This window comes from Tiliqua scincoides, chromosome 4 (assembly GCF_035046505.1).
Source record: "Tiliqua scincoides isolate rTilSci1 chromosome 4, rTilSci1.hap2, whole genome shotgun sequence".
NCBI lineage: Eukaryota > Metazoa > Chordata > Lepidosauria > Squamata > Scincidae > Tiliqua > Tiliqua scincoides.
The window spans coordinates 115,216,837-115,238,526 of NC_089824.1; the positions used below are offsets into that span (position 1 = coordinate 115,216,837).

Consider the following 21,690-nt stretch of genomic DNA (forward strand, 5'->3'; position numbering starts at 1 on the left):
CAATTTTTCTTTTAGTTTGAGATTTTGAGTAAAAGGAGTTGCTGTTGCTTCATTTGGATTGAAATTCCTTTTGACTTCTTTCTGGTTCATTAGTAGTTTACATAGCATCATCCATGTGCCTGTTGCAAATAGACGTTGCTGTGATACTTGGCCTCTGGAGGTATGTGTGCTTATTTGATATGGTACATCTTAGGTGGTTGCTCTACCTTCCTAGAACATCAGACTAAACTATTCAAATGATAATAGGATATGGGATGTAGCATGCGGCTTTATAACTTCATGCCAAGTTACAACTTAGCCGTTAATTTGCTAATGTCCCTTTTAATTTGAGTTTATGGTAGATGACTGTTAGATATGTACTGCATTTTTTTGTGCAATTATTTGTAAAACACTTATAAATATGTTTGGTTTAAAATGATATGCTCTCTGTCAAATATTGAAGCTTATTTACTGTAATCACCTTGTTTCCCTGTAGACAAGAGAAATAAGTGGAGGCCTTTTCTAGTTCCTGTTGTTCAGCCTGAGGATTAAGGACCATTGGGAAGTTGCCCCTTCCCCCTCCCAGGATGAATACCATGGGAAGGGGAGGATCACTGTGGCCCCACCATCTGCTAGACCAGTGGTTCCCAAAGTTTTTTGTCTGGCGGCTCTCTTGACCTACTGGGTCATTGCCCATGGCTCACCATTACGGCTACAATCCTATACATTGTGTAGGGTGGTGGGTTTTTTGTAGCAATTTCTAAAAACTTATTAAGCATGTATGCATATGTGAGCCATGTCCTCTTTCAATATTTCTGCTAGTTTTTCTAATAGGGGACAGGGCTTGTCAGCATTTCTGCCCTGTCTTGATGGAGTTTCTCTAACATAAAGGCTTGAGAGAAAAATATATTGATATCTGAACAGCTTACTCTCAAGCATTAGACACTGTTTGTCTCAGCCTGTGATCTGATCTCTAATCATTTAGCAAGACAGTAACAATTTAATGATAGCTTTTGAAAGGTTATATTGTGTGGATGCTGAGCATGACAATATTGTTAGTATTTGCTGACGATGTGAACAGAGGTAGAAGAGCTAATTTGGTTTCAATAAGGTTAAAGCAACATGTTAAATCTGGTGCCAGCTATTCTAAAAACGGGACTAGAAGTTTGACAGGAGCTCAAGATTTTGTTCTTTTCCAGCCTAGCCAAACTTCAGGGTGTTTTTTGTTTTAATAACACATAGATGTTTTACAGCTGCCCCTACAAAACAAGTTTTTTCTAGATTGTAGAATGGTGGTAGTTTGAAATCTATCAAAAGCTGCATGCGTTTCTTAGAGAAGTTTCTGGGGGTGTCTTTTTAAGGGATGTTCTTTGAGGTCAGAGTTGCTGCTTTTGTGGCTTTGTGCATCTTCTGAGTTCTCAACATTAATACTTGGTACCTGGAGGGGATGTTTTATTTTCCCTTGCCTAGATTCTCCCCCTTCCTCAAACAAAGGACACATATGCCTATAGTAACTTCTATGCAGATATATAAAATCCATGGGTCCTTACTGAATATTTCCTATGTTGTGATGAACTCATATGATGTACAGTAGACTCCCTTGCTTTTGTGTTAGTTTTTCAGAGGTGGTGTGTTCTGCTATTGTATTTTTTGTGTGTGTTCAGGTGACTTAATATAGAAAGCTTCAATCTTTTCAGATTTAGTGAAACACTTTAGTTTGGAACGTTTGCCAAACTACTTCCATATCAATGGGACACGTTCAGAAGTAATTGTAGTATGTTGTGCCTGTTAATGACAGTGGTGGTTTACTAGTGATAGTGCCAGACGTGTGTTGTTGCAGAGACTTACTTGGACAGGAGTGTCAAACTCATCAGAGGGCTGACGTTTCTATGGTGTGCATTTAGTTCTCAGCTAGGAACTCATTAATTGCAAATGATAGAAGAGAAAATAAATAAATCATGATCATATTTTCAAGCTATGGGAGAGCCTAATTAAAACATGCGCCCCCTTTTAGCAGCACCGCTTCTGTTGAGCGGTGTCCCTTCCAATATTCTTTCCTGCTGTGCAGAACCTGAGCAGTACACAACCACTGTTATCTTAAAATAGGCAATGGCCAGTCTGACTGAACTATAATGAAAACAGAAGTGGCTTTGATGTCCAGTAGCGAGTATGATGGCTGCTTTTTAGTAATGTTTTTTTAACTGATCATTTTTATTGCTGCAGCTGCTGCTTAACTGTTCTCTATTTTTTAGTTTTATTTGTATTGTGTAGTTTTTGATGTGTATCATTTATGCATTTTAATTGTTGTCAGCTGTCTTGGGTACTCTCTGGGGAGAAAGGTGGTTTACATTTCAAATAAATAATGATAATAGGGAATGTTAAACTCCACGTTGTGAAAGTTCTGAACTCCATGCTGTGCTGTGACTGGGAAATGGCTTCTCTTTATATTCAGGCACTGCTATTTGTATCAACATCCTGGAGCTGTTGGCAGCATTTTCACAGTACCCGAAGCATCCAGTGGAATAGGTTATAAGACATTACTGTAGCCATGTACTACAAAAATGAGAGAGGACTGTGGGTTCCAGTGTCCTATGTGCTCCAGCATGCTTCTTTTGGAAATGATACATTTGCCATGACACCATTCTGTTAGGTCATGCAAGGGAAGTGTCCAGTAAGTTGGTGAGGGATGCTCTGCAGAACATGAAAGAAAATGGTTATTCCTGAATGAAGCATCATACATTTGACTTCTTCCTTTTCTTTTCTTTTTTAAGAAATAGAGGTAACCCATGGGGGATCTCTTTACTATGTCTCAGGACCCAAAGTTCCCAGCGCTCTGCACCTAATAGGCCACAGTATGTAATCATTGGGGATGCTGTCCCACTCCCTTGGTTAGGGATGTTCTACTTCTTCTCTCAATAGCCATTTCTAGCCAGAGTCTTTCATAGAACAAGTATACAGCACACAGTCTGCATTCTAGAGTCCTCATGGTGGTCATATCAGTTCTGGTTCACAGGGCAAGTAGCTACATGTCTCACCATATGCAGAACTTCAAATTCAAGGTTGAATTCTACAACATCAGATTCCTTAGATTCTCAAAAGCTGTGAGATTCAGTCCTAAAGGGTATCACTGTCAAATTAGCTAACATCTGGGAGCAGTTTTGGAAAATTTCCACTTAACAAAATGGAACAAAGGAAAACGGAAGAAATTCTTAGCATATGGTTTTACAGGGTGACCCCAAAGTAGGTGGACAGTAAATGATAACATTTATTCCACCTATTGTCCACCTACTTTGGGGTCACCCTGTATAAATGATCTTCCTTTATAGGCATCCAATATAAAGTATCCTCCTTATGCCACTTACTGATAACCTGGCTGAGCAAATTCATCTAGCAGAGTATATCCTTCTGTCATTTCTGCCTTACATCCTATAATTGAAAATGCATTTGTGTTGACTAGGTAACCTGAAAAGCCGATGCCACACTTTCCCAGGCCAGCGTTTCTCTTTGTTTCTGTCAGGGATGATGCTGGCAGTAAGAGGAGCTGCAGGATGATGGACTTTTCTGATGATGTTGTTACCTTGGTAGCAAAGGAAGAACTCACATTGCCATGGTTGGTAGACCATAATGTAAAATGTAAAAGGAAGCATAAACTTCATCAGTATCCATAGCAAGGGATTTTACACTTTTTTAGGCTGTGCCTGATTTTTCTGCATTTCTATTGTAGAAATGCATTGTTCCTTCTGATTTATCAAACTATTCCTTCTGAATAGCAGCCTCTGGGAATTAATTTGCTAGTCTACAAGACTAATCGATTTTGCTTCATGTATTCTTGAAAAATCTATTACTTTGATGTATACATTTCAAATCAGAAAGCATTAGCATATTTAAGTTAATATTTGAAACTACTGTGCTACAGGCCGTTAAGCCCATCTCAGCCATGGAATTTGACCTTGTTTTCCACAGTCAGTTACTTAGAAGGTGTTGAGAATCCAAGGTCTCACTGGATAGCCATTGCATAATACTTTTTTCCGAATGTTTTGGACTCTGGTGGAGCAGGATGGCAGCAGCTGCCATTTCTGCACTCATTCTTGTTCTATCTCGCTCAGTCTCTGAAGATGGACCCTCATATAACAGTGGGAAAGCTCACATGTGCACTTTGGCATGGAGAATGCTTGAATGTGTTGGATTACAGCTTCTTGTTACATTTTTCCTTCAGCCCTTGGTTTTGCCTTTTTTTGTGTATTCTTGGATTTGCTTGTGAAGTTGCTGGAAAAAAAAAACTTAGATGGTGTAGTCAAAATTGTGTAGCCCAAACTCTTGTAATAAGGAAGTATTATTCATATTTAGTTCTTGCTCATAAAAGCTGATCAGTTTATAAGGTTTCCAGTTAAATATGTCCTAACACTCTGAGAGAAATGTCAAGTGGAAAATTAACAACTGTGACAATGCAGGTATTAGTTTATACAGTTGCTGTGTCTTTCCCTAAACAGAAGTTTAGGTCTTGATCATCTTTGAGGCAAAATGCATTATAGTGTTTTGGTCACATTACTCTTCTGTGCTGGGAAATGAACCTGTGCAGTGTAATCAGGGCATCATAAAAGTCATCATTGATGTTGATGGCTTTAGTCAGAAAATGAAGTAATTCCATCATTATCCAGAGAAGGAGTGAACCTTGTCTGAGCATACCCACTGCCCTTCAAAACAGTTATCTCCCCCATGAAGAGATGTGCATGATTGTGTTGTGTTTTTTTTGCCACTGTAGTTTGAAACTAAAATGTGAATTAATGAGATTGCATTTGGAGAGTGAAACTGTGGTTAGTTCAGAATAAAGCAGCTAGGCTTCTAACTGTGACCAGTTGATATAAACATATCTTGCCAGTTTAACAGTTACACTTGCTCCTAGTCCATTTCCAAGCATAGTTCAAAATGATGATGCTTGCTTTTTAGGCCTTCAAATAGGTGACTTGAAACCTGGTCCTGGAGTGTCAATCCAATCCAATCCAATAACCTTTATTGGCATACATATATAATACATGTGGCAACAGCCAGTTTCAAGAGAAAACATAGATAAACACAGGGTAGTGTAAAAACAGAAATTGATACTCTAAAATAGGGTATGGAACATTAAACTTAGCAGATAGACTGGGTGTACTTGGAGGACACTGAAACTAAGAATTTAGAAACCATCTCCATTATATCAATTGTACAGTCATTGAGAAAAAGTTTTAAATTCTCTAGGTCAGAAAACCCATCTCTATTAAGTATCAGCCATTCCAAATAGATGGAACGGGAACTAGCAGGATGAGGACAGTAAGAATTTGTTGGATGTTTTCAATTTGACCTTGATTGCAGGGGGAGATACGTTCTGCAAAGCGGATCTTACTATACCTCACCTCTGTGATCATGCATGGCAGGAGATTAAATCTTGCTAAGGAAATAGCACATCGGTCAATTGAATTGGTCATAAAGGAGAGATATGACTCCATGAAACCATGATATAATGGGATGGAAAAGTTAAGGGGGGAACAACTTCTCGAAGCCAGTTCATGGAGGTTTTGGAACTCAGTGTCCAGCAGTCTTTGTTTTATGATCTTATGAAGCACTGGATAAGAGTACAGGCCCAGGAAATCAAGTGAGAGTCCAATTGTTTTGATTTTTTCCATCACCAATTTATCCTATTTGAAAGAATCAAATTCCGATAGCATTAAATGTAGAAGGCTACTGGGCTTTGAGTAGTAATATATTTTTAACCAGTAACATATGGTTAATAACCATGGTCTGGTTATTAGGAGTGATTGCCCTGTCTCCAAACATAATGCTGCATAGGGCGCCCTTTTGGATAGGCCCAGAGTTGCCCTCAAAAAATTAGCTTGTTAATCCAGATAGGGCAACCATTAAGGAGTTGTGGCAAAACCTTTGTGTTAAATACCTTCAGTGTGGCTGGGAGATACTGGTTACCCTGCTTAAAGAAAAATCTATTAATACTTTGGGATGTTAAGCGGGCTGTGTTGGTTACCAACTTCCGATGCGTGCCCCATAAAAGATTTTGAAAGTGTATTCAAATAATACACCTAAATAAATTCAACTGGAGTGTCACCTACTCCATTGTGATGCTGCCTATACAGCTAAGTCGTGTTTGGAAGCCCTTCACTAGTTGCTTCTGCATTCTCAAGTGAGGCAGGTGTGACTGCCCAGAGGACCTTATTTGTAGTAGTATCCCCTCTGTGCAATTCCCTCATTCTGATGAATAACCTGGCAACTTTGTCACCTTGGCACCAGGGAAATATATTTTCTTGACATAATTCTTAACATTTTAACATCTGAAGATTGTTCAATGGTGCCATTTCATTTTGTATTGTGCACTAAGATCCCTACTTAAGTACGGGTTAGGTTCCAGGGGTCTGAACTTAAGTCAAAACATCTAGTGCTATTGCGCCTGTGCAAAAGCACCACTGAAGGACACACTGTGCCTTTACAAAGTCTCAACACTGTTGCCCGTTACTTGGACATCCATCACTCTGGTAACCTGTGTCATTCCAAAGACTTGCCTGTGAGCAAACATATGACTCTTGAGTGCTTATTCTTAATATAAGCCACCCTGAAATTACTTTAGATGGAAGGGCAGAATATGCATTCATTAAATGGTTTTGGAAGTATTCTGGACTTAGTAAAATTCCGAACTTCTACACACTGTCATCGCAGTTGCCCTTGTTCTCAAGGCACTTTCTTAATTCGTCTCATCTTCTTGGAAACATGATCACAACATTCCAGTGAAAGATATAGCTATTGTCTTCTGTGTCTTGACTGCAGTGTTTCTGATAGTGACTCATGAAAGCATATGTTCTGTTTTAATATTGTGCAATTGGATCATGTCAGACGTCAACAGTGTCGCATGCAAAAGTCTATCTGAAATGTAAAAAATTTACAAAAAATGTATTTGGATGTAAACAAATTTAATTTGATTTTTGCTCTGACTAAATTGTCAATTTATGTAATGTGTATAATCCTTCCCACCCTACCCTGCACTGTTTTTGCTTAAGGAATTTTGGGCCCCGTATTATACAAAAAGGCAAAGAAAGTTGCCAGTAAAGGCAGTAGATATTTGATTTTCAATATTTAAACCAAATGTTTTGAGATACAACCTGTCAGTCTGATACTGAGGATCCACTGCATACAACTTCATACTGTTGCTCGGTGATTTTGTTCTTGGGTGGTATTTGCACAACAACAAAGTCTTGCGTTCACGTGGACAACTACACTTGCTGCACAGCAGGTCCTTGACATTTCCAGAAGTGTGGCGGTGACATCCAACATCACAGAACTTCAGGGATTTCCAAACTGTGTGGAGCTCAGCTTTGGTGGACTTCAAGCTGCATGGTTGCATAGCTTGAAGGGAATAGTCCATTATTTAGTTCCATGTCTATGGATCTAAAATTTAGCCCATGGCTGCGATCATTGTATTAGTGTATTATTAACGTGTGATTCTGTTAACCTTGGAATTGCTCGATTTGTCTTTGCCTATTTAAATTCATTCTTGTGGTGTTTGTGTTTTTCCCTTCAGTCACAGATGAAGACACAGTGAAGAGATATTTTGCTAAGTTTGAAGAGAAATTCTTCCAAACCTGTGAGAAAGAACTTGCCAAAATCAACACATTTTACTCGGGTAAGAGATTAATTTTTACTTGTAGAGCGATGGGAAGAAGCAATTTCAATTTCTACTTCTGAAGATTTGGTGCGGGAAATAAGGCTTTGAAATACAGTGATGCTCCACTTAACGACGGGGTTCGGAACCACGATCCCCATCATCCACTTGACATAATCTGAACTCTCCACGGGGAAGGAAATACTCAGCTCTCCTCCAGAGGGTTTTCTGAGCTTTCCAGCGTCTGAGTGCTGCCCCTATAAGATTCAGTCTGAGGGAAATTGCGTCCCTCGCACAATTTCCGGCTTCCTCCATGAAACCAGAAGTCGCGCAAGAGACGCAATTTCCCTCAGTCTGAGCCTTGCAGAGGCAGCGTTCGGACATGCGCTGCCTGAGAGTTTCAGACAACCCTCCAGAGGTGAGGGGAGCTGAGCTTGCCTCACATTCGGAGGGTGGGGGTGTGTGCCCCTGATGATCATGTGACCACACGTGGTTCTTGCATATGTGATCCCGGTGTTAGCTGGAACATCACTAAGGCGTGTACACCTGTACAGTTAAACCTTTATATTTTAAAGGAATGATTCTAGCTGTACTTATTAAGTACATATTAAGTACCATTAACAGTTATGGTTAAGTCTTTCCCCATCTGGGGTAACTTTTTACAGTGATATTAAGCTGTTCATGCTCAGATGGACTTGTAAGTCAAAGGAATTCCACTGTTGCAAAGTAACCTCTGAATGCCTGTCCTATTGAACTGTCTGTATATACGTTACCATCAAAAATGCTCTCTGAGGAAGTGGCTATTACAAGGGAGCAAACTGTCTCTGAAGACCCCATTGTGTGCAAGTCTGAGAAACACTGGTTTATGGAGTAAGAATCTAGGGTTTGAAGATGTCCATACCTTAATGTATGCCCTTGTAAGGCTAAGTTTTTGATAAACAGATTCAGGATTTAATGTTGTTGTAGTCAGTCTGCCAGCTGTGCAGGAATAAGTGTTCAGGCAAGCATGGCTGTTTGCTTCAGGATAGCTAGAACAGTTGCCCATTTCTGGGGAGTGAGGGGAAAATTTCTCTGTGAAAGCTGGAGTGGTAAATCACTTCTGTCTGAATCAGGATGCTTTCTGCCCTCAGAAGAGCAGGCTGGTGGGAGGGGGGGGAGATCTTGCTCCATTTGAAGGGCAGGTGCTACTGGGATACATGCAGATACAAGGAGTCTGCCAGATTGATGGTGGCCAACATGGCTTTTGCCATGAAGAAACCCCCAAAATGGGTTGAAGGGGTAGTTACAAGTTCTACATGGGTTGACACTCTCATATGTGACTGCATTTTGTTATGAAATAGCTGTGTGTTTGTTTTGGGCCTTAATGTACTAGATTTGAACAATTATTAAAATTCCGGGATCCCTAAAGTTGAAAGTTTGACCGCCCCTGATATAGAGTATCTGGTTGCATTGTTTGCTTTACACATTCACAGCTGTTGTTGTGACATTGCTAATTGACACACTAGGCCCCAAACAGGATGAGTATGAGAATGTGAGTGACAGTTGACAAAATCTTACAGGTGTTCCAGAAGGTGTCCCTTCTAAGTTTTTATCTAGAGAGGCTTCCCTTTCAATTGTGTAATTAGAAAGGAACATGGTACATAGTAAACAACAAAAATTAGACTGCTTTGGATTGCAGGCACCTGTTTTCTGTTCTGAGCAGCATAAAACCTTGAAGCCAAATAGGTATTAATTAGTCTAGGAACTAGATTTTCTTGAGTAGAACTGTAGATATAGTTGAGTAGAAATGGTGTAAATCCTTCAAACTGTCCAGTGGCATAGGTGGCATGGACTTGTATTTAGGCTAATTCTTGGATAACATTTATTTTCAAGATGTTGTGCCATGTGCCTTCCTTCTGTTGGTGTCATAATGAGGAATCTGGAGTTTGAAGTATTTACTGCCTCATAATATTTAACATGTTAACTGTCATGCCACACTGCCAACTCAAGCACCCCAACTGCACCTGAGCCATCAGCTTGCGATCACTCCCCCATTTGGCTCACGTGTACCCCACCTCTTTCCGTTTTCAATTGGTGGCAGCTACTGTTTTCGCTTCCTCCTCCTCCTCCTGCACCATTCAGACTCCTTGGCAGAGTTGTTCTCACCCACTCTCTCTCAACTGTCTTCACTTTCTCTTTTGCTCCCCAGGTTCTGCCATGGGGAGAAGAGTGCTATGGGAGGAGGAAGGAGGGGTGACTGATGTTAGGCCAGACTGGGCTGCTCAGGTAGGCAGGCCAGTAGAGGCACCTGCTGGACAAGTGCCATGTGTGCAGTCTGGGCACCTACCATAGCCTGCACCACGACACTGTTTGAAATGGCCATTTCACCTGGCCTCATCACTAGGTCAGATCTGTTTGCCTGAATTATGAGGAAAGTGCATCAGAGGTGTACACATGCCATCCTGGCCAATATTTCAAGTCACTTTTAAATACAATTAGGTAAGTCCCTCTGGAAAGGCTTTTTCTGGGGTGTTTTGTTTCAGATGTAACTGTTGACCAGAGGAGATTAAGTTTCTAACACTAGAAAATGTTCTGGGAGACCACACTCCATGTTTTGTTTCAAAATGGGCCACAAATAGGCAGTGAATTGTACCATTGAGTCAATTTTTGTTGCACTAACACCCGCTTCTAGCGAATTTTTTAAAAGGCAAGCAAGGTTTCAAAACTTTCATCCTCCAAAATTGGCGTTGATTTATCTTGTAATTTCAACTGTTAATATAATGCTGATCTTACTGTGAAGATGGTTATAAAACAGAAATAAAACTTGGAGAAACCCCTTGTGATTACCATATAATGTTCAAATAACTCTTTAGTTGTTTTTTCTTGCTTGATGACCGTGTGTCTTATACTTCTGTGTAGTAAAAGGATTGGTGTTTACCGACTCTTGCACATTGATTTGTTGGTTTTATATTTGTGATTATTTATATTGCAATAATTGGGATCTGTATTAGTTGACTAAAAGCATATGATAAAAAGTTAGTTTAAAAGATGGTTACAAAAGCAGCACACTCAACAGCAGCAGTTCATTCAGGGTGTCTCATGAATTGACAAAACTGGCTGAGTGCTCATTTGTAGCCTTGTTTCATTACTTTCTTCAACAGAAAAACTTGCAGAAGCTCAGCGTAGGTTTGCTACACTACAGAATGAATTGCAATCAACCTTGGATGCACAGAAAGAAACTAGTGGTCTTACCACTCTGCGTCAGCGTAAAAAGCCGGTCTTCCACCTATCCCATGAGGAGCGTGTTCAACATAGGAACATCAAAGACCTGAAACTGGCCTTCAGTGAGTTCTACCTCAGCCTCATCCTACTGCAGAACTATCAGGTACCAACCATGCTCTTTAAGGCGCTGTGATCTTTTGTTTGTGTTGTTCTGTCGAAGCATGGGTTTTAGATTTTGGTTATGGGTGACACTATCAATTATCTATTTATTTGAGAGATTTATATCTAGCCTTTCACATGCCAAGGCAAAAGCCCAAGGCAGCTTACAAAATTCCATAGTTGGATGTTGATGAGCAGTTGATTGAGATCACTCGGATGCTGTTCCATGCAACGTACTTCAGCTAAGTTCCTCATTCTCTCCTATTGGACATGCATTCACCAACTTAGAGCCCAATGCTGTGGTCCGTGTCGTGCCTCTGTGGTGTGGACTACAGTCACAAATGTGCCGTAAGGCATGTTTACGGGACTTACTGCCAGGCTCCCGCCAGCACTAGCCCACCTCCGGCTGGCACTGAGCCACCGCTTGGCGGGCGCCTGCGTTCTGCAGCTCAGTGGTGCCTGTGACCGCTGGGCTGCAGAACAGGGAATGGGGGCATGGTTGGGGGCATGGGGGAGGTGTTCCAGGGGGCGGGGGGGAGGCAGAACCGCGCAGCCAAGCTCCGCAGGATCCTAGGTGCTCGTGAAGGGCTGCGCGCCCTACACGAGTACCTTCACTTTAGCAGTGATCAGTTACTGCTAAAGTGAGTAGCCCCATTGCGGGGCTGCTTCCCTTACCCGGGGGAAGCGGACGAACGTCCCCTTCTCCCGAGGAGCCTCCTGCAGTAGTGCGGGAGGCTCTGGATCTGGCGGGAGCCTGCCAGGGAGCCGCCAGGTCCCGCAGCTCTGGGCAGCTCAAGATTGGACTGTTACTCATCCAATGTAGGGAATTGTGTTGGAATGCCATGTCTATACCACACCCCTACACCCTGTCTCTGATTCTGCTAGGAAGCCATTCAAAAGATTTTGGTCAGCAGTACCAATAAGTGGAGTAGAGTGCCAGTCAGAAGCACAGGCAACTGGTTTTCATATTGCCTTCCCTTATTTATGCATATGGCTTAGTCTGTAGCAGCACCATTTACTTAAGTGGAAGTTTCTGGTTTCAGCGGTTTCTACATATTCTAAGTAGTGGGAGCTTCTATGTGATCACAAGTGTTTGAAAGTGCTCTGCTCAGCAGAAGTGGGAGAGTATACTGGCAAGCATGAGCTTCCTTTCCCTGGTAGATTACCCCCACCCATCCCCTTTCCATACCTGTACAGCTTGTCTTTGAAGCCCCAAGTAAGCAGTGGAGTTGAGGTTCTTGGTGTACGTTTGTGTGGGGAGTGCTGAGGCAGAACACTTATGAAGGTTCTGAAACAAGTATTGGCACCTGCAGTTCCAGCCTTATTTATACACGGATTTGTCTCAATACGAATGGCTCAAGCAAATGAGAAGGAATGTGCTGATCCCTGGAGAAGGGGAAAAATGCATCCCTTTAAAATCAGTTTAAAAAACTGAACAGTCCTTTTAACAATAGCCTCCTTAAGGAGAGAGAGAGGACAGCTGGCTGACAATCCATTAATCCTTCTGTCTTCATTGGCCCCTCCCTTCCCCCTGAGCATGTTTGCATTGGTGAAGGGAGGGGCTGAGTGAAGTGGTTGGAAGAGGACTGATTGATGGATTGTCTTCTTAATGACTCTTATCTTGGAGTCAAAAGGTCAGCAAGGCTGTTTTTAAATCACTGGAGCAAAGGAACTTTGTTTTTTAAATTGATTTGCTATATTTCATTTTTTGCCATCCAGGTGAGTGCTTGGAACAGAACCCACATGAATAATTAGTCTCAACCTGTACTTGCCTTTTCTGTTTTGTTATCTGTAGCTAGTTGTTCCTAAGTGCTACCTCTCATCCACATTCCATATTTCAGTTGTTCCCATTTGTCTTCTATATTTGTGGATATGTAGTCAGAGTGATATATGCGCTGTCTTCTCTTCCTGAGACATTCATATATCTGAGGCTCCACTGTGGCTGGTTGCAGACTTAGTAGGAATCTCATACAAGCAAGCATTCTTATCCATGGATCTGGTCCCCGAGGTTTCACATCAACAGATCCAGGGGAACCCCTGTGTCCCCCATGCCCATTGTTTACTATAGTAGTGCTTGCAGTGCTAGCGCTCTTGCTTAACATTCTTCCTCAACTGAGCATATAGGCAACCAGTCTGCATGTTCGAGGGCAACTAACAGGAAGCAGGAATGGATAAGACTGGTTCACAGTAGAGTCAAACCATGGTTTGCTTGTGTTGGAACAAATCGAGAGTGCCTTTCAGAAGTATCCAGGGGATTAACTGGTATAGAGATCCTCTACTGTAATGAAAGGAGAGAAATAGAAAAGTTGGACACAAAGGGAGGTTTGCTATTCAGACAGGATTATCTTTAAAAGCAAAGTCTCTCATGATCTCTCAATTATATTTTGATTATTCCCTTTCACGTTCTGTCATGGAAGGTCTGAAGATTTACACTCTCTGTTTAAATTTTTTATGCTTGAAGCCTATGGCTGTGAAACTGCTCCTGGACCAAAAAGGCTGTCTTACGACAATACATGCACACGTAAAGTCCAATATTGCTACACCATAGTAGCTTCAGTTTCCTGAGGCATGTAGAAAACTATAATTACTCACACAGCAAGCAAAATTATTCAGCACAGAAAAATCTATGGTCAAAGTTATGACTTTGTTTCATTTTTCATCTCAGCTTTATGAAACAAGGCCCATCTGTCCCAAGGCTGGGAAATGAAAGATTTCTTCAAGAGAAAATAATTAAAGTTTCTCAGCAGCAGTAATATAGATCATTAATGCATTGGCTTCCTGTTCCCATCTCCCCATCCTTTCCTTTCCTTCCATGCTACAGAACTCTAATATTAAATGACTCCAGGCATAATTAAATTTGAAAATCATTTCAGCAGAGTTGTTGTAACCTCTCCCACAGACACAGCATCCTGCCGTTCTTTGTTGTTGTCCAAATTTGAACTTGCATTTCTGTGGCTGCCGTAAATGGGGTCACTTTCTGGATTCCATTGTTAGTTTTGAGCATATGATTTGAATGAAACTTTTAAACACAATTTTTTATATCACTAAATGCCTGTATTATAAAACAAGCTGTGGCATTAAACAAATCATCACAGTAAAGGCTCCTGGTTGCTACTAGTCATCTTTTCTCAGTTCTGTATTCTACAAGATAGTGAACTAACAAACAAGGGAAGATACACTTGATATTTCATCTTGCCTTTGTTTTTTCTGCTAAGGTTCATCTGGTGTATGATTCTCTCCAACATGAAAAAACAATTTTTAAAAAAGATGTTTGAATGGCTAGTTTTTTGGCTGAAAACTTTTTCAGTTTTCCTTCAAGTGAAAGTGGTATATAGTCTCAAAATGTCAGAGGAAATTAATGTGGTGGTGGGGTTTCTCTGTCTTTAGAATCTAAATTTCACGGGATTCCGTAAGATCCTGAAGAAACATGACAAGATCCTGGAGACTCCCCGGGGTGCTGATTGGAGAGTAGCTCATGTTGAAGTGGCACCATTCTACACTTGCAAGAAAATCAACCAGCTCATCTCTGAAACTGAGGTAGATTGACCTGTATGTATTCTATTTTTCGATAGACAGATACACCCAGCTCATCACTGTTTATATCTTTCTGAAAATACTGCTAATTAGCATCTTTCTACCATCCTTTTTTAAATGGGTAGGTCATTAATTCATTACCTTTTGTTTGAATTTGTTCAGACTGTGGTGACAAATGAGTTGGAAGATGGAGACCGACAGAAAGCCATGAAGCGGTTACGTGTTCCACCACTGGGAGCAGCACAGGTGAAAATAGGAGCTTTATAAATTTTCCTCATAGATGGGTAAAAGGGCTTAAATGTATTTAAGTCCCAAGGTTTGATAAAAGTGAAAAATTCAGGCCACATACCTATGCACATATGTGAGAGAGTGAGTGGGGCTTACTTCTGCATATGATTGCACTGCAGTACTTCAATTGAATGCGCTGCCGTGGGCAAAGCCTGCTGTCTTGTTTAAAAGTGCAACTTTGACTTTAGATGACTTGAAAGTAACAGTGCAGGTACTAAACTTGTAATGGCAGAGTAGATTGGAAAGGTTGTATCCTAAATTTAGTTTGTCAAGATTAAATCCCACTGATTTCAATGGCACATAGTCATAACCGAGGGAACAAACCAATGTTGAATTAGTCAAGAACAATTTTTAATGTGTGTTGAAAACTGAAGGGTTTTTAGCTGGTGCCAGCAAAGTCTCACAGGTAGTTATATAACCCCTTCTTAAAGAATCCATATTCAAAATGGTCTTGAATTGTGTACATGCAATGTGTGTTTGAGAGGATTTCAAAGCAGACTAGGATGTTAAATTTGATCTAACTGAAATAGCAGTTTACCTGTATCGAGAAGCAGGTCATTTATGCTTAAAGTTATTTTCTGTTGTGCCTACAGCCTGCACCAGCATGGACTACCTTCAGGGTTGGGTTGTTCTGTGGAATATTCATCGTACTGAATGTTACACTCATACTTTCAGGTTGGTATCTCCCAACTATAGTTCTGCAACCCAAGCCTAGGGGTAGATTTGAGCGATGTATTTATGTGGTGATCAATTTACATGGTAACTGAATGTGGTGGTTACTTACATGTATCAGCAGTGCTATCATCAAGTCAGCAGCCTGGTTGTCTGAGACTTCTGAGAAGCTAGCCTGGCTGTCTACAGCACTTAGGCTGTCTTAACAATCTTTTGACTGCCTCTGGATTTGGTTTCTTTGGAACTTTGGAGTTGTATTTTTTAAAAATTTCAAGTTTGACATTTTTCCACTTCAAAAAACAGTATAACCAACCATACTCCGCATTGGCTAATAAGAGATTTTTTGTAGGATTGGGCAGAATTTAGCATACCAGATAAGCTTTGTTTTTTACTAGAGCACTGATGTCCACCAGCTGGAGACAGTTGCAAAATAGTGACTTGGTGGGAGGCTTTCACTAGAATTAAGAATCATGCTATCTCTGAACATATACTCAAGCCAACAACTTTGTGTTCAGTACTGGAATCCAGGTCAGTCCTTTTCATACAAAAATTCACTCCTGGTTTTCTTCCCTCCCTCTTGCCTCCAGATCTCATTTCATCAGCCTAATTTAGGGGAAGGGAAAAAAGTCTTTATGCTATTGCTAAACAATTTGGAAGTCAGCAACTCTTGCTCATCTGCCAGTAGATCCTACTCTACCTTTTGCCTGCCCCTGTTGTGCAGGATATGGTGACATATTATATCACACTACTATCATACCTGGAATGGCATACACATTGACGTTGCTAGTGGGATGCAGGCCACACCAGGTGATGCCACTACTGGCCAAAATTGTAAAATCCTGGTATTTTCAAATAGTACCATCGCTATACATCGTTTGATGTGGAATTTACTGCAGAATGCAATGGAACAAACCACATTGAAAAATCTCTATTCTATCAAAAGTTATAGCCAAAAAACCAGAAAAGGAAAACACAACTGCCTTATGTAACAAAAAGTTTGAGTTAACTCAGCCCTGACCAATGAGACTGATTGTTCCAAGAGCCAGTGAGGAGGTGTTGTGACACAACAAGGAACTGACAAGGTATTAATATGAGTCAGCTTTCATTTTCATGTATCAAAGTGAATTCTAAAACTCTTATTCAGTTGTATGTGTCATCAAGTTGGTCACTAGTCTTTTGTTGGTTACTGATTTGTTGGGTGACCTGTACTATTGTATATTAAAATAAATGCATAAAGTAAATTGGGATTACACCAACCCTGCTGAAACCACCACCAGTGATACAATTACCAGTCTATGTGTATGATATTTGAATGTGTTCTCTGTGGGAGGAGGCTCCTCATGGGGGTGGAGCTCTTATGCATGGGACCAAACCCTAGTGATGCCTGTGGAGCTGTCCACCAAGTGCTTCATTGTTTGTATGTTATTTTTTTCTCCTCATTTTTAAAGAAATAAGCTAAGGTGTTCAGTATTTTGTTCCTTTTCATTTTTACAGAAATAAATACAAAAGTACATACATTTAGGCTGTGTATATGATACTGTAATTTGAAGGTGCAATTTTAATGATGTGAGGGCAGGGCAATGATGTGAGGGTGGTGTTAGGATGCATCACCACACCCACCAATGGGGCATTGCCCCGCCCACTGCATCAGAGGAGGTCCCTCAAGGGGGTGATGCGCTGACCTCCTACACCAGGTAGCACAAACGCTGGTGATGCCACTGGACATACATTTTTCAACAATTCTATGAGGTGGGTTGGTTGAAAATAGTTTGTCTAAGATCACTTAATATGATGCAGACTATTCCCAGCACCCATGTTTAATGGGCAAACAAGTCCCCCTTTTTTGGTGTCATAATTGCAGTATGCAGTTTACTGGAAACAGCTTCCTTCTTTCTAGGTATGCCTCTGCTAGCATAATTGGGTGAACTTAATAAAGCTACTCTGGGAAACTCTGCATATAATCTTTAGGTAGCTTTTTAGTTTAAATGAGTCTGTGTTGATTCATTTTAATTTTTTTACTGTTAGAATGAGCCATTTTTCCTTTTGATTGTCTCTGCTCTGCCACTGCTCTTTTCTTTTGTAAAATTTGTGCTTGTACTGCAAAGCCTACCTTGCTTGTTGTGCCTTTTTTCTGGAACTTGTTGTCTCCTGTAATTTTCAAATAGCCTAATCTCTGCCTCTTCTCCTTTACCTTTCCTTTTTGTGTCTCTTCCCCTTTTCTTATGATCTCATTGATTTAGATTGCCAGCTTGTGAGCAGGTTTGCTCTTTTTCATTCAGTCATTACTAAGTTTTTAGAGCACTCTATTAATAATAAATACTGTTTAAGTGGTTTAATAGGGGACAGTAGAGCCTGAAATAACAAGGAAATCTTCTCGCAGCTCTCAAATGTTTAAAAGTTTTAGAGTTCAGATTCTGGGAAACTCCGTTATTGAGCAGAATTGAATGGCATAAAACTGTTCTGCTCTCTTGCTTGGTCATCTGGAACTTCCCTGTTCCTGCCTAGAATAGACCTTTTTTGTTGTCACTCTCCTTTGTAGCCTAGGGCTACTTCTATTGCTCCCTAAGGACGCAATCCTATCCTGCGCTGGAGCAGGCAATTCAGGAGGTTTGCGCTGTATCCAGCGCAGGATAGGGACCCAAAGCAGCTCAGCCAAGGGAAACTTGCACCATCCCAAGTGAAGGACTGGATTGCACCCTAAGTTTTTGAAAAACATACCACAGATACTTGCCTACAAGGTGAGAAATTTTTGACCAAAACAATCAGCATAGATCATTCTGGGTTACATGGGTCAGAGGGGAAAGGGAGAGAGAGTCCTAGCACTTGCTCCTTCTTCTCTTTCATTTATACAGGGGAAATGAACAAACACATGCGCACACACATCCTGCCTTTACTTAGCAGGGCTTCAGCCTCTGGAAAGTCTCCTTTTACACACCCCTTTTGTCTTGCAGTAGGTGATGGGGAGCAGGACTGGAATCAGTGCAATTGGCAAGATGCTTTTTAAACAGAATACTGCAAACACACTCTTGTAGGAAAGGAGACACAGACAATTTGCAAAACAATGCATGAATGCCTAGAGCTGAAAGAACAACACCCATTTCTGCATTCAGGCAGCCTCTCTGCTGAATTGTTGCAAGAAAAAATTGAGGAAGGGGGAAGAGGGAGAGAAATTTCCCCAGGTCTTAGTGCTTGCCTGCACTCCTCCTCTCTCACTTAAAAGGGGAATGAACACACAAACACAGATGGAGAGAGAGTGACACACACTCAGAGATCACCAACACTGGAAGAGAAAGACTGGAAAAATGTTTCTACACACCTCTTTAGTCTTGGCAGTGGGGGAGCAGGAGGAGAAATCAAAGTAAGGTAATTAGCAAGCTGCCTTTTAACAGTACAGGGATTGCAATAGTCTGGCAGAGGCAGACTATTTGCAAAACAAATGCTGTAATCAACAATAGAGCTGTGCTTTAGATGCCCAGGCAACCTCTCTGCTTGTGGGGAATAGGAAAAAGCCAGTTGTTGAGAGATAAGCCAGGCTGGCTCCTTCTGATGAGCTGCTGTCTTCTGGTAGGGAAGGAGAACAGGAACATCAAGCTGTGAGAAAGGGAAGTGGCATACAATCATACACCCAGCCCCTCCTCAACCCCCCCCCCCAGCATAAGGATGGCAGTTAAGCTGCACTTCAGACAGAAGATGAGCCACCCTGCCAGGAGCATGAAAGTAACAAAAGAGCAAGTTTTTTTTGGGGGGGGGGGCATTGTTAGAGCTTTTAAAGCACATACAGGCAGCACTCACCTGCTCAAGCAGCATGTGGTGAACTTCTCTTCCTCACTGCCCCCCAACAGAGGTCCAATGCTCTGAATCCACTGCTCAAAGGTTGGCAAACAGCCAACGATGATGCATTCTGTTTTTAAAGGCATTTAATTTGGATTCTGGTATAAGTGAATTGTCCTGGTAAGTCATTTTTCAGGATCTGGCCTTGGGTAAAATCAGACACAGTTATAGTCAGACAACCCCCCCCCCCCAAGTTTTACCCAACTTATCCAAGAGTTATAGAAAATGCCATGATGTTTTGCTCAAAACCTGCCCTCACTTTTCTGTGAGATCGACTTATAGGCTGGTGTCTGTCATGAATGAGTTTGTTTTTGGTTGGGTGGGATTTTGTGTATTTAAAAAGCAGATAGGAGTGAGTGCTAATTAATGAATTAGTAAGTGCCATTTAGATTTGTCATGGTTGGGATCAGTTATTCCTTGAAGTAGGTTAAAACTCTTGATTCAGTTATAGACCGTAAGGGTATTCTATATTTTTAGGTCTTTCTTGCTAAATTAGGAGTCCTTGGAAGATGCATGGAAATTATTCCAGATCTGAAAAGTATGGAAAGATTAGGATCGTACAGAATGTTGTATATGAATATGATGGTATACATGCCTGAAAGGATTATGCAGACTTCAGACTTTCTTATTGTATGTTTCCCCACATGGAATTGAAAGCTTTTTAGGTTTTGTTCAAAAAGTCCAATAACCACCTATAGGTTGTCTACACCTGTACGTACATCACTGGATTCTTTTGCATCTGATAACTTTAGATGGTGGTGTCCAACAATTATCTGGAAAGACCTTTTGAGAGTTTTAGCTCTGGAGGTATATGCAAACCACCACCAGATGTTACAGTAATCCAGTAGTGAAAGTCATGTGTGAATCCAGCCTCAAGTCATCAATTGGGAAAGTAAAACTCAGTTTAAAGGAAACTTGTTTCAAGGCATCAAACTTCTTTTAAAAGTACTGTATATGATTTTTTTCAAGGTGTCCCACCCTTTTGTCTAAAATGAGTATCCAAGACACCTTGGCAATAAGCAATAAGCTAGTTTTTTAAACTGTTAAAAGGCTTGGGGGGAGGGGTCTATAACAGAAGGCATCTATTCCCAAGGCCCAAGATGTGTTGGTGTTCTCCTGTGGCTCTTTAGGGGTGTCCCTCAGTGTTTCATTGTGACAGTGTTAGCTTATGACTCGTTCGTAGTCATAAACTACAAAGGGTAGCTTATGCCCCACAGGGGCTTGCCTCACTCACTGTTCTAAGGTTTTATTGCAATAAATGTTTAAAAAAGAATAACTGCTCAGTTGTTACTCAGTTGTAGCTTGGGAACCCAGGAGTTTTGCTTTCATTTTGCTTCACTTTTGTTTTCTCTTAGCAATCAAATAACTGTATTTTCATGGGGAAAATGACTTATTTCCTCAAGACAATGCCACATTTTTGCATACTGTTTGGAATGTGGTTGTGTAGCTACCTATTAGACAACACCTGTGATAACACTGAGTGCCACAAATGCCATGATTTTGAAATTAAAACTTTAGATTGAGGAGATCCAGTATTGCTTTCTGTATACAGTGGAGTTGGAAATGTGGGCTGTACATCTGTATTTAACCTTGCTGAAAGTACAGGTTCTGGCATTGGGGAGAATCCGCTCAGGCCCTGTTTGAGTTTATCCTGTATGAATCTAATTTGTATGAATCTAATTTGTCACTAGACAAAAATATCTTGAGGCAAGAATGCTTAGGAATCTTCAGGATATATTCTACAATTTCAGTAGACACCAGTTTTTCTTTTTTGAAATAAATTCCTCCATGATCTTGGCCTTTGCAAACTCCCATATCTAACTGTTTTGCATGTGTTCTGTCCTTTTGCATATAATGATTTGCAATTCCAGATTTGTCTAGTGAAAGAAGCATGCAACTCCCCTAACAAGTTAAAATTAAGTTTATACAGAAAAGTATAACATCTCAGAATTCCAGTTGTCCTGAAAATAGGCTGCTCAAAGTCTGATGCAGCAACGGTTCAATGGACTCAAGTTTTATTGATTGTGGTAGTGGGAAATATGTTCTCTTTATTGTGGAGAAACAGGAAGTTAATATTTTCATCTGAGTGGCCCGTTCTGCAGTTGTTAAATGAGAACTTTGTTTGTTCTAGGTGTGTTTAAAATTAAAGGATCAAATGTGTGGCCACTTATAAGAATTTATCGAGGTGGCTTTCTCCTGATAGAATTCCTCTTTCTCCTTGGAATTAACACATATGGCTGGAGGCAGGCTGGAGTGAATCATGTCCTCATCTTTGAACTCAACCCCCGCAGTAATTTGTCCCATCAGCATCTCTTTGAGGTAAGTACTACAATTCGGAGAGTAGTGGAAAATCCTAATGGATAATGGTGATAGAAGTCATTGCC

General features: G+C 40.9%; 1 protein-coding gene across 1 annotated transcript in view; it reads left to right on the plus strand.

Moving 5' to 3' along the window:
* The window catches only part of XPR1 (xenotropic and polytropic retrovirus receptor 1), a 129,828-nt gene that overhangs the window by 57,425 nt on the left and 50,713 nt on the right, over positions 1-21,690 (plus strand). Inside the window, exons 3-8 of the mRNA XM_066624007.1 lie at positions 7,541-7,642; positions 10,762-10,985; positions 14,369-14,518; positions 14,678-14,761; positions 15,397-15,478; positions 21,438-21,625. Of these exons, the coding sequence (XP_066480104.1) occupies positions 7,541-7,642; positions 10,762-10,985; positions 14,369-14,518; positions 14,678-14,761; positions 15,397-15,478; positions 21,438-21,625 (830 nt within the window). The remainder of the gene's footprint in view (positions 1-7,540; positions 7,643-10,761; positions 10,986-14,368; positions 14,519-14,677; positions 14,762-15,396; positions 15,479-21,437; positions 21,626-21,690) is intronic.